The following is a 12,106-nucleotide window of genomic DNA, read 5'->3' on the forward strand; positions in this document are numbered from 1 at the left end:
TTAGGTTAACTACGGTAAACAATAATTATACAAAAAGTAAGCGCTTTCATATTTTGATAAGCTAAGACAGCTTAACGCTCATATGATTATGTGAACAGCGAAATTACTATGACATCATTAAAATGCGAATTGGAAACCAAGCGAAAGTACAGTAAAATAAATTATGGCAGCCACATCGCTACCAAACTAACAAGATAATGAGTTTCAAAGGGGAAAATATTCAATTTCGCATCTGCAGTGAGTATATCGCAACTGGTTACAATTATCCTTATTGAAAGAGATTGATCAGAGACCTCCGAAACGATCCTGCCCGGGGATCACCGTTTGACCTTTTCGGCAGCATTCCGCCGACTGTAAGCTGATTTCCAGTTTCGGCTACTTTCGAAGCCGTTGGCCTTGTTAGCAAAATCTGCAGTTAATTAACGCTCATTTAGTCACTCGTTCATCGTAATTTACGGTGTGTTCATCGGAATTTACCTCTGATTGTTTGAAGAATCTCCTTTTGACTATTCATCACGAAAGGCCCTGTAAAATAGTCAGCATATATGTAAGTAGGCAAAATGCTGTATATGCGGTACGAAAAAAAAATTAATCCGAATAGAGTTGAAGTCGTTCTCCTTACCGTGACGAAATACGGGTTCGTTCAAAGGTTGACCCGCGATTAAAATTAGTCGAGCCGGTGATTTGGACGCATTTTCGATCAAAACCCCATCCCCATCCTGCTTGAACGTCACGCAGTAGTTGGGTTCAGCTTCTTTCTTGTCCTCTCCTAAGCATGAATTCGGCTTTTAAGTTAGGGTATTTTAGAGTACGTAGACGTATTTTTAATGAAGTAGCCGGACATACCAACAGTGACTGTTCCGTGTAATACATAAAAAAAGGCATTCCATCCAGCAGGAATCGCTTGCTCCAGTTGGGATTCCGCATTTAGTGTCACATCGAGAAACAGAATGGGCGTTTGAGTGGACAGTTTAGACTGAAATAACAAATGCAAAAACGTTTCACTGTTAAAATTTACGGAAGAAAATTCAAAGGCTTTGCTCTCGATATTACGTTTTGTGATTAGTAATTTACACATTTCAAGAAACGCAAACGTTAATCAAAAACGTGTATGGCGAGGTTGCACACACAGTGTATGGCAAGTACAGTTATCGTCAATTTCAAAGATAAAAGGAATTATCGGAGATAATGAATGTTAATTCTGGCGAGCGGCATGATTTTTGTCTCGCCTTTGACATTAATGTGCTGTCGCGGTTGAGATTTATTGCTGGCCATCTGGGTGGTCAGATGGTATTCCTTGAGATTGCTCTGGTTTCATGCTGCCTTTAGCAGCTTTACATCAGTGTTCATTTGCAAAGAGTTTTGATGTAGTTCACGTCGAACGCGATTTTTGGCGAGTTCGCGATATTTCGCGTTCAAACTTCCATGCTGTTCTGCTGTACTCACGTATAGATAGTTACAGACAGATAATTTCTTGATTTCACCAAGTGGTTGATTTGTTTAAAATTCTGGAAGAAATTCCATGTTGCTGTGCTTTAGTGTATTTGCTCCTGCCATATGCTCCTGCATTATGTTATGGCGTAATCTCGTCCGCGGCATATCTTGCCGACAATTATTACGTCGTGTCTTTCATGATTTGTATATAGCCGCTTGTGTTTCGTACGATCAATTTTTGGAGGTCCCTGTTTACGTTTTCTTTATCGAGGATTAGTAATGATTTCTATTTGCATAATATATTTGCATTTTATTTGTGACTATCACCATATGGGCGGTTGCCCTGTTCTTTCAGCCCGGCATATTGCCGGGTGCACAAAATGCCTAACTTCATTTGCTTGCATTCTGGCTACCATTCTACAACGTGGACGGCCATCTCGCACGTCAACATTTGTTATTCCCATTGGGTCATTTCTGTATAATACGAGTTTGTGTGCTCCTGATCCATTACATAGATTTTATATTTTGTACATAGATATTAGTATTATATATTAAATTATTTTTATATTGTATACATGTTGTAGGCTTACATACTTGTGATATGTATTACAACATAAATTTTATTATTGGTTGTTATGATTATAAATATTATTATTATATATATCATCATTAATATTTTTATTATATATATTGTTATTATATATAATATCATCAATATCATTGTCATATTATAATTATATTGCTTGTATCATTATGTCACAGCCTTCAAGGGATTGATCTTAATATGTATAGATCTATCATACTATTACTATATACCGTGTATGGTTTTACACATTTCTACACCTTTTTGTATATTGTGTTAAAAGGTTATGTCAAACAAATTATTGATAGATTTTATGATATGTTATGTTTTATTATTAATATATTTTATATTATTGTATATTTATTATTTATAGACTTCATTATCATATTTATTATTTATATATTGTGTACCTATTGTGCGTGTACATATTGTTATGTGTATCATAATATATATTATAGTATTATTGGTATATGTATTATAATATATTATTGTATTGTGTTATTATATCGTATTATTATATTGTATTATTAAACTGTACTACCTTATGATGTAATATTATATTTTATTACTGCATTGTATTCTATCGTATTGTATGCATACTATATCTTATACATATTTGATATTTGTTTACAAAATTTTACCTTATTTTTTTATATATATTATTAATGTATTATTATGTATTATTATTAATATTATTATTTTATCATTATTTGTTGTTATTAGTAATATTAAAGTTATTATTATTTTACCCTTATTATTATTATTTAACACACTATTGTTATTACTATGTACCATAGTTCTTGCTGTGGTCATGATCGTTATTGTTATAATTGCTGTATTATCTTCCCGTTTTACTATTGTTCGTTGTTATAATTTTTATTCGTCCTGTTATTGTTAGCCCCATTGTTATCCGAATTATTTTTATCTTCGTTACCCTGTTATTTATTTCTCTATTTGTCATCCCTGATATTTGTTATCCGTGTGATAATTACTGTGATTGTTATTCTTTCTCCCTGTTATTTCTATTCCTGTTGTTTGTTGCATCCCCGTTCTTATTGTTTGTATATCCTTATTTCTGTTATCCTTACATACCTGCTCTTGTTGTTACTTTGAAGTTTCAGTAAACGGTGTCTCTATAATTCGAAATCGGAGTAAATTTGTGACTACCACCGTATGGGCGAATGCCCTGTTCTTTCAGTCTGGCATATTGCCGGATTCATTTGTTCACACTCTAGCTACTCTTGCAGTCTTATACGTGTTATTCATTGTCATTTACTGTTACTGCTGTTATTTATTGTATCCTCATTTCCACTGATGCTATAATCGTATTTTAATATCCTGTTTTCGTTTTCCTGTTATTTATTATATCTCTGTTCATATTCAATAATTATTATTCTTTTTCTTTACTTTACGCCTCTGTTGAATTAATTTCACTGGTGCCATTAAGGTTACCCCTATTTTGGCTTTTCTCAAAAAGACCAGTTTCTCAAAACTTGCAATCCCACCAACTGAAGAGTGCTCTATCTGGTGGGGAAAAGTGTATAGAAATATAGTAACTGGGAGGCGAGATATAAATTTTTAAAGTATTCGACCCAGAGCAGCCAGTACTGTAATTAATGACCGGCCCGGCTTACCATTTGCATGCCTGCGTATATGCAAGCGATTAGATTTGGACATGCAGTCAAATGAATGGGGAGCACCTGTTTGCGATTTGTATCTTTTATTTTACTGGGTCATAAAACCGTAGCAAAATGGATGCAAACTCTGAAGACAAAAGACTTTGATCACACATGAGTGTAGCTGGGCAGCGCACACTCGGCTGTCTAGTTGGTCTTTCGGGCTATTCCTACGTGGTATGTGTGGTGAACTGAGACTGCCAACATCTTCAAATGAGATTTATCCCTGCATGAACTTTCGAATCCTACAGCTAAAAATGCGGTTAACAGGCTTTGAAAATTAACTAGTCACTAATGGAATTAAGTAGAATTTTGAAATTTTGACAGTGGATGTATGGATATCGTAAAAGTCTAATTGCGAGGGCGATTTTGAAAAAAGTTGATTTTGCTCGCGTTATTGTCGAATCAAGCAACCGACGAAGTGTTTTTTGCAAGTTGCAACTTTAAAATGGACTTTTTCCAAAAAAGCTCTCGCAAGGTGCTGGAGAATCGCGTTTTATATTTTACAGGCCGGTAACAAAAAATCTCAGTTCAATCTAGTCAGACTAGTTAATTTTTAAGCGGAATTACCAAATGTTGAATTTTAAAGTTTACTATTGAACCTATGATACTGGTTACAGGGGTTGAATTTTTCATGATTTTAACTAAGAAACACTTTAGAATGGTCAAGACTGGGTTTTGAGTCGATATCGCAGGATCTCCACATTCGCGAACGGTAAAAGCCAAAACAGGGGTAACCTTAATGGTGTGTTCCGTAATATATATGCCTTGTATTTATCGTTAAATACTTATTGCCAATATTTTCTGGTTGCCTTTGGTCAATATTTCCAGATTTTACCGTGAAACCCGTTAACCACCATCACATTTCCGTGTCTACGCAGAAAACGTTTCGGCGGCATATTCGGCGGCACTGCAGTTCTTATCTGTTTATTTTATTTCATTGTGTCTCATTGTGTTTCAATGATTTTATCGTTTGGTTCCCTTGATGCCTGATAATCGCTTAATGCTTATATCCGTTGGTCACATGTGTTTAGTGGAAACCAGCATCACGATTCCTTCGTTGTCATTTCGGTTCCCTTTGATGGCTTCTTATTTGGGTGTACAATATGCATTGCCTTCTGCTTGCACCTCAGTTCCCTTCATTCCTCAGTGATGACCATACTGTTCGGTTACGTAACTTGTTGCCTGATGACAGTCATAAAGTTCTCTTAATCGCTTATATAGTGATTCATAATTATAAATTTTACCAGTTCTCTCGTCATTAAACAGTTTTGTTCTTTAATCTTGCTGATCGATCTGGACATTTGTTGGATATCAAGTGCGTTTTCGTCTTGTTCGCGAGATATTATTTGCGTCCCATAATTTTGCTTATACAGTCCATCACCATGTATTGGGCCTATTGGCTATTCACGTCGAACGCGATTACAATATATTATATTATATTATAGTATATATCATAATTGCACTTTTCATTTGCGACTGCCAGCGTGTTAGCGGCTGCTCTGTTCTTTCGGTCCGGTAACTTGCCGGATGCGTAGAATTCTGATTTCAGTTGTTTGCGTTCTGACTACCTTTGCATCTTTGCTCAGCTAAATTTATGTTGGTATTGTTTCCGTGGGATTTTCACATCAAACATGACTTTTAATCGTTTTTACGTTATCATCCCAGAGACTTAACCGTATCCGATTCGTTTTGGTGTTCTCAAATTTTTTTTTATCCTACTGTATCTAACGCCTCGGATTAACTGATTCGCAATGGGACGAGATGGAAAGCAGTGGATATGCCGATCACCAAACCGGAGGCGAAACGCGGATGCTCGCACGCCAACGTTATTACCATTTGTTCTTCCAATTTTACCTTCAGACATGTTATCCAGCATCACATTTCTGTGTCCATGCCGAAAATATATTCCGGGGCACTGAGCCGCTTTCTACAGTTCCTACATTTTCCACGTTGTGTTGCGTGGCTCATTAATGAAGCTGAAGTGTTTAATTTATCGTCCGTTAATACCGGTATGGGATCAAATATTCCCATGTTGCACTTACAGGAATTCAACGTTTGGTTCCCGTTGAATTCTTTGTTGGCCTATATCCCTTGATATCATCTGTGTTTTACTGAAACCCGCATTGCGGTTTCTTCATTGTCACACAGCGTATCTGAATTCATTGTGTCTGAATTTGCGTTATCGCTCATTGATAAGTCGTGACGATAAGTTTCGTCATTTTACGGTTTTGCGATCATCAAGTTTCCCGTATAATCCTACTTTCCAAAACTGACCAATTCTCTTATGGTTGTGCAGTATATTTTAATCCTGCTGATTCGTCACTTGTACAGTTTCTGTACTTATTTATTCCATATTCCTACTATTGTGTGTCAATTGACATTTGACGCTGATGCACATTTCTCTGCTTTATAATCGGTCACCGTGATTTCGGAATTAATTTTAAGCGCAGTTTGCGTCGTCTGTTACCGACATTGCCTTCCTTTCTACAGTTTCCGTATCAGTGGTGCAGCTGCCACGTTGGTCATTGATTGGATATTCTTATGTTCCTGTTTGGGGGTTTGTTTGGGGCGTTTGTGCTTGTTGTTAGATCATTGTGTTTTTCGTTGTTGATTCATTGTATTCATTGTGTATATCATTGTTTCCCATTAAAATACCCGGCAAACCCCGTCGTCGATCGGTTACAGCACACGCGAGCAACAGAATTAAAAGGAATTATCGGAGATAATGAATGTTAATTCTGGCGAGCGGCATGATTTTGTCTCGCCTTTGACATTAATGTGCTGTCGCGGTTGAGATTTATTGCTGGCCATCTGGGTGGTCAGATGGTATTCCTTGAGATTGCTCTGGTTTCATGCTGCCTTTAGCAGCTTTACATCAGTGTTCATTTGCAAAGAGTTTTGATGTAGTTCACGTCGAACGCGATTTTCCCACCCACCCTATCCCATTTTTCCTGGGAAGAGCTGTGGAAGGGGTGTTTATTTTTATTGGTTCATTGTTTTCTTTCATTGTGTTCAATATTCCCCATGGGGGGCGTTTGTGCTTGTTGTTAGATCATTGTGTTTTTCGTTGTTGATTCATTGTATTCATTGTGTATATCATTGTTTCCCATTAAAATACCCGGCAAACCCCGTCGTCGATCGGTTACAGCACACGCGAGCAACAGAATTAAATAGTATATACAAAGCTGACCTTTAGCGTTGTCGTTCCCGTAGAATGGTCTCCAGCCACTGCAGTAACGGCAACTCCATTCTTTTTGCTAGTAGGGATTTCTTTCCGCCGCACAACGTGGTACTGTGCCGGCTTCGTTTTCATTCCACTGGATAAATTGACAAAAACCTGTATTCCTTCCACGCCCTGCGTTCCTGGCACTTGACACTGCATAATCCCCGAACCTGCGCTCAGCCACTGTCAAATACCATTGTTACGTTATCTAATGTGTTCTGAATTCTGAGTGTTTAACTACCTGAGCACATCTAATAAATCATCATAACAACTTTCCTGGTTGCAAAAATACTAAGCTAACAAATACCGTAGATATTACAATCTAACCGGAACACATATACTGTACCAGCACCGAAAATATATGCATAATGATAAACGAAGGCCATTTTGAGAATTCAACGTTCTGCCCAACTAAACGGTCATCATTAATAACATACGTACCTGAACATCACCCTCTTTAAGCTCAGTTGTCGTGTTGTTGCAGTCTTCATGCACCAAGGATCCGTTTAGAATGTACGTTATCTAAATCAATAAGCCTCTTTATTATAAATAAATTCGCTTCCTGTACCGAATGTGTCTTATAAAAATTAACGAACATTCTAAGATGCTAGATCAAATAACGAAAGGTTCCATTATCTTTCCAATAACTGATGTAAATTATCACACATACTACACAGCTTCTGTTTGTGCGCCACCTGGGACCTCACATTTTCGATTCCACGAAGTGGATGGTCCGGTATGGCTTTCAAAGAATCAATCCGAGCATGAGCCATAACCAAGAAGGGATCCAGAAAGCGAAGCTAAAAAATCCGTACAAACAAAATAAAAGTTTTTGCCGTCAGTACTAGTTTCGCAATCCCAAAGTATGTGCACACGTTACATTTCGTTATTTTCGTAACGAACAATGACAAAATGAATTCCAGAGTTTATGAATGAACATTACCCGAGCGCTGGAGACCACTGTCCGCATATCGAACCCTATTAAAAAGAAGATGTAGTAAACCGTAAACCCAGAACGACCTGAAAATTATTATGAAAATGCACAAATATTTTTCGATTACCTTTCCACGTGCGCCGTTCAATAACTGGAAAAATTAAATCCACAGACCGGAAGTGACTTGAAGGCATATTCTAACGTGAAGTCCAACAAAAGATGACAGAAATATAAGAAATGAATTTTAGCGGAAAGAGAACGCTTCCTGATGTCAAAGTTGAGAAGCAGCTCCGGTAAAGCAGTTAGGAAATTTTGTGTGAATTAGTGTCGCGATCCTATGAGTAAAAAACTGCACGATCACGACACGGATTATACTCTCCTGAAAATCGATGAAACGGTTGCAACGGGCGTCGTGCAACAGCTTACACACTACGCAGGGAGCAGAACTAACGATAAAATGACGGCATACATCAGGTGACCGCCACAGGAAGAATTCCGTCCCACCCGGATCTCTGACAGCTATGTGACTGTCGTGTAAACACCAACGTAACTGAAACTGACTTGCACTTGTCTCTCTTATACGTGCGCAGTAAAAACAGCCTTTTGTAGCTTGTACGCACAATTTATCTGAAAGCAATGAATTAATCGAAAGTAAATCAGGACAATCAAAATTAGTTTCGCTTTAATCTACAGTTGCATAATCATAATGTCAATATAATAACAGTCACGGGAGCTGCACTTCCAGAACCGGGATTAACCAACGGAGATCCAAATTACTGTCATAACGTTGTTGGAAAAAACTTAAATATAAAATGAAAGCTTAACGTTAGCATTCAAGATCCACCTGGAAATTTTAATCTCCTTTAAAAAATCGAGACGTCCAGTTCTTTCCTCTTTCAAAGCCATTTTGGCTATTTCGGAAGTCTATAAAAAAAACGCAAATTAAATCCCCTTCAAAAATAAATTAAAAAATTTATTATTAACTCACCTCGAAACGCTTGATCGATTTCCTCCTGAGTATTCATCACCATTGGTCCTAGATTAAAAAAAACTATTGGCAACGGCAACGCGTCAAACATTAATCAGAATTCACCCCGTCGAGCAAGCGGTTCGTTCAGCGGTTGGCCGGCAATCAGAACCAAACGCGCATCCTCCGCAGTAGTGTTCTCCATCCGCACATTAGCACCATCCTTAGCATAAATGACACAATAAAAAGTTTCCTTTTCCTGTTGTTCATCAGGAGGACCTACAACAATATCGGTACAACACAATCTGCTGGTGTACTATTCACACATATACAATAAACAACCGGCGTACCAAAAGCAACTTTTCCCGAGATTACATACGAAAAGGCATTCCACGTTTCATTGACAGGCTGCACCAGTACGGCACCAGGGGACAGAGTAATGTCCAGGTACATCGTCGGAGTGCGTGTGCGAACAGGAGACTACGAGCACTCGAATCAGTTTACTGGTTAATCATTATCCGCAGAAATACCATCGACGCAAATGCGTACTTTGACACCCAGACACTCGCCAGCAATCACGATCGCTTTAACACCGTTTTCATTGGCAACGGGAATATCGCTGCTGCGCAGTTCCTGGTACGCCGGCTCAATCATTTTGTCCTTTTTCGCTAAATTCACCCACAACTGGAATCCCTCTCCCCCATCCGGACCGGGCACTTCCGAGTGCAGGATACCTCGTCCAGCCGTCATCCACTACAACCAGAAAATAACAGGCAGTGTCAACATGACATGGCCAACTTGAAATGGCCAACTTGAAATAAAATATCTATCAATAAAACAATCATTAACAATAAATAATAAAATAACAAAGCATTTATAAAAAAAATTACACTGCATTAGTATATGCAGGTAGCCAGGTACTTATTTTAAAGGACTGAACAAAATGACTCTTTACAAGAAAGCTGCACAGTATTCGATCACGATATGTAGCAGCTCCATCACCATGCAATCATGATAACAATGTGATGTTGTTACTTAAATAAATTAATCAAAAATCATAAGACTTCACTCAACCCTGCAATAATAATAAAAAAATAAAAATAATAATTTACTCTTAATAATTTACTCATTAATTACAAATTTACAACAGACATTCATTGTGGTTCCATTGCAGTCTGCATGAACCCGTGTATCCGATATGCGAATTTCAAGAACTTTCGCCATAAAGAGATCTTTAAATCTCCACAGTAAACGCACAGTGCACTAACCTGCAGATCTCCAACTCCAATGCTCCCTTTGTGGCCGGCAAAATCTTCATGATTAAATGATCCTTTTAACATGTAAGTCACCTGCAAAATAAAAACTACTAAGACTGTATCTCCCGTTGCAGCCCTGCCAGCCAACCACATGGTAAGCACGCTTAATGACCTACCGTTTCAAAGCCACGATGAGGATGCTCCGGGAATCCCGCTGGTGGTTTAACATCGAAATGATCCAGCAGGAGAAAGGGATCCAACTGCGTGAACTGCAATGGAATATTGTTCGCTACGGAGCACGGACAACAAACTCGCATGGTAAGCGTAAGGTTAAACAGCCAGAACAGGCAACGAGCAAGAAAACATCACGACTACGAGTACGCATACGGCATACCAGGTATGCCTACTCCCCGTACCTCTCTGGATCTTCCAATAGATCGACGAACTCGAGCACCTGGAACAATGCAACTGTATTCTGAAGCAGCAAACTGCTGAAAATGTTTTATTTACACACCTGCTCCGTCCATCTGCTCTTCAGCATAAAGCATGTGCTCGACGGTTCTAAATTTCGCCATTTTCGTCATAAACCGTACCCTAAAGTGCCAACGAGGCTATGCGTAAAAAAAGGACGCCAGATTGGCAAACCCACCAGCGTAAGTAATAAAATTTTATAAAAATAAAGAAAATGGCAACAGAGCACTCACGGATTAACTGGCCTCGCTGTAGAGGATCTGAAAAATGACACCGTTCTTTTTGCAGCAATATTCATCGTGTCTGGCAAGTGACAGGTGTTTTCGCTTTGTCACGACGGCGATTAGCACTTGGCGTATATCGTACGTATGCTAAGGCGTATAAAACAACAAACGACTTCGTCGGACAAAATCAGCTGTTCAATCCTGTACAAGCTGCCGTAAATAATGCATCACGTGATTGGGCGTGGAATGAGTGGAGAAACGCAATAATTATGGAAGAAAGAACGAAAACTATCTTTTAAAACGTTTTGGCAATAATCACCAAAACAAAGAAATTCAATCGCGGTGATACTATCTGTAAATGATCATAAGCAATTAAGAAACGAAAAATCTCGAAACGTTGTCTGTTACATTAAGTATATAGATATTATGTATTGCGCCGCAATACATAATATACTTAATGTAACTGCGGTACAGACGGCAACACTGGAGTAAGGTGTTAATTCACTTTAACTTATAATTAAGTATACGATATAATTATACTGTACTCTGTACTCGTTAATTTTATCTGTACCAGCACGAGTATGTACAGTTCTTTATTTGGCATGTAACATGTTGATAACCAACGTATAAAACTATTGCGAGCATCAGTTTACAACAACAATCAACAAGTTAACGAGAAAGAATAAGCAGGAAAAACACTGTCAGTGCGATCGCACTGTCAGTGCGATCATGATCAGAGATCTAGTTCAGTAACGCCTACTTAGGTATTGAATACTTTATAAATACAGAAATAAAAAAATTTTATAAATAATTTATCTATATAAGTAAATTTATAAGTAACTGCGTAGTTATATGACGGACCAAATGTCCAAATTATAATAATTTGCACTGATCATGACGGTTGCTAAGACTGATAAGTAAGTTTAGTAATCTTTTAAGCGCTATAGTACTAAACTACACAGATTCGACTGAAAACAATGAAACAATCATCCGCAACAGATACACCCCAATCACAAAAAGAAAAATTCATCTATACTAGTACTGTCTTGCTCAGAAATCGTGCCCATTACGCATATCGCATTCCCACGCTGTATCTGTTTAGACAAGCGCTGCCGAAAAAACTGATCGTGATTCTTGAAGTAAGCCGGTAAGGTTTTTGACTTGTTTGAATGATTTCAGTAAGTACTCGTAGATACAACATTTTTACAGAATTGATAAATGCATGATAAATGGTTTTAATACTGGTACAAGCACATGTATTTGTTGCAGAGACAGCATTCTCTGCAACAAATACAACAAACGCGCGCCGGTGAAAATCCTTACGATTAATGTCGA

General features: G+C 37.9%; 2 protein-coding genes across 2 annotated transcripts; both read right to left on the reverse strand.

The window, feature by feature from the left end:
• Positions 1-37: 37 nt before the first annotated feature.
• On the reverse strand, positions 38-8,423 carry LOC129588678 (uncharacterized). The gene is made up of 9 exons (XM_055483018.1): positions 7,981-8,423; positions 7,863-7,897; positions 7,627-7,719; positions 7,361-7,441; positions 6,887-7,102; positions 847-976; positions 623-769; positions 478-525; positions 38-409 (listed from the first exon to the last, which is right to left on the reverse strand). The coding sequence occupies exons 1-9, from the start codon at positions 8,045-8,047 to the stop codon at positions 318-320; spliced, it is 909 nt and encodes a 302-aa protein (XP_055338993.1). The 5' UTR covers positions 8,048-8,423; the 3' UTR covers positions 38-317.
• A 92-nt stretch (positions 8,424-8,515) lies between these two features.
• LOC129588677 (uncharacterized) lies at positions 8,516-11,110 on the reverse strand. The gene is made up of 10 exons (XM_055483017.1): positions 10,781-11,110; positions 10,591-10,670; positions 10,493-10,530; positions 10,253-10,345; positions 10,089-10,169; positions 9,370-9,573; positions 9,171-9,300; positions 8,947-9,099; positions 8,842-8,889; positions 8,516-8,777 (listed from the first exon to the last, which is right to left on the reverse strand). Exons 1-10 carry the CDS (start codon positions 10,843-10,845, stop codon positions 8,707-8,709), a joined length of 963 nt encoding a protein of 320 aa, XP_055338992.1. The 5' UTR covers positions 10,846-11,110; the 3' UTR covers positions 8,516-8,706.
• Between the last annotated feature and the right edge of the window lie 996 nt (positions 11,111-12,106).

Source organism: Paramacrobiotus metropolitanus, unplaced genomic scaffold (genome assembly GCF_019649055.1).
Source record: "Paramacrobiotus metropolitanus isolate TYO unplaced genomic scaffold, Prichtersi_v1.0 Parri_scaffold0000030, whole genome shotgun sequence".
Classification (NCBI taxonomy): Eukaryota; Metazoa; Tardigrada; class Eutardigrada; order Parachela; family Macrobiotidae; genus Paramacrobiotus; species Paramacrobiotus metropolitanus.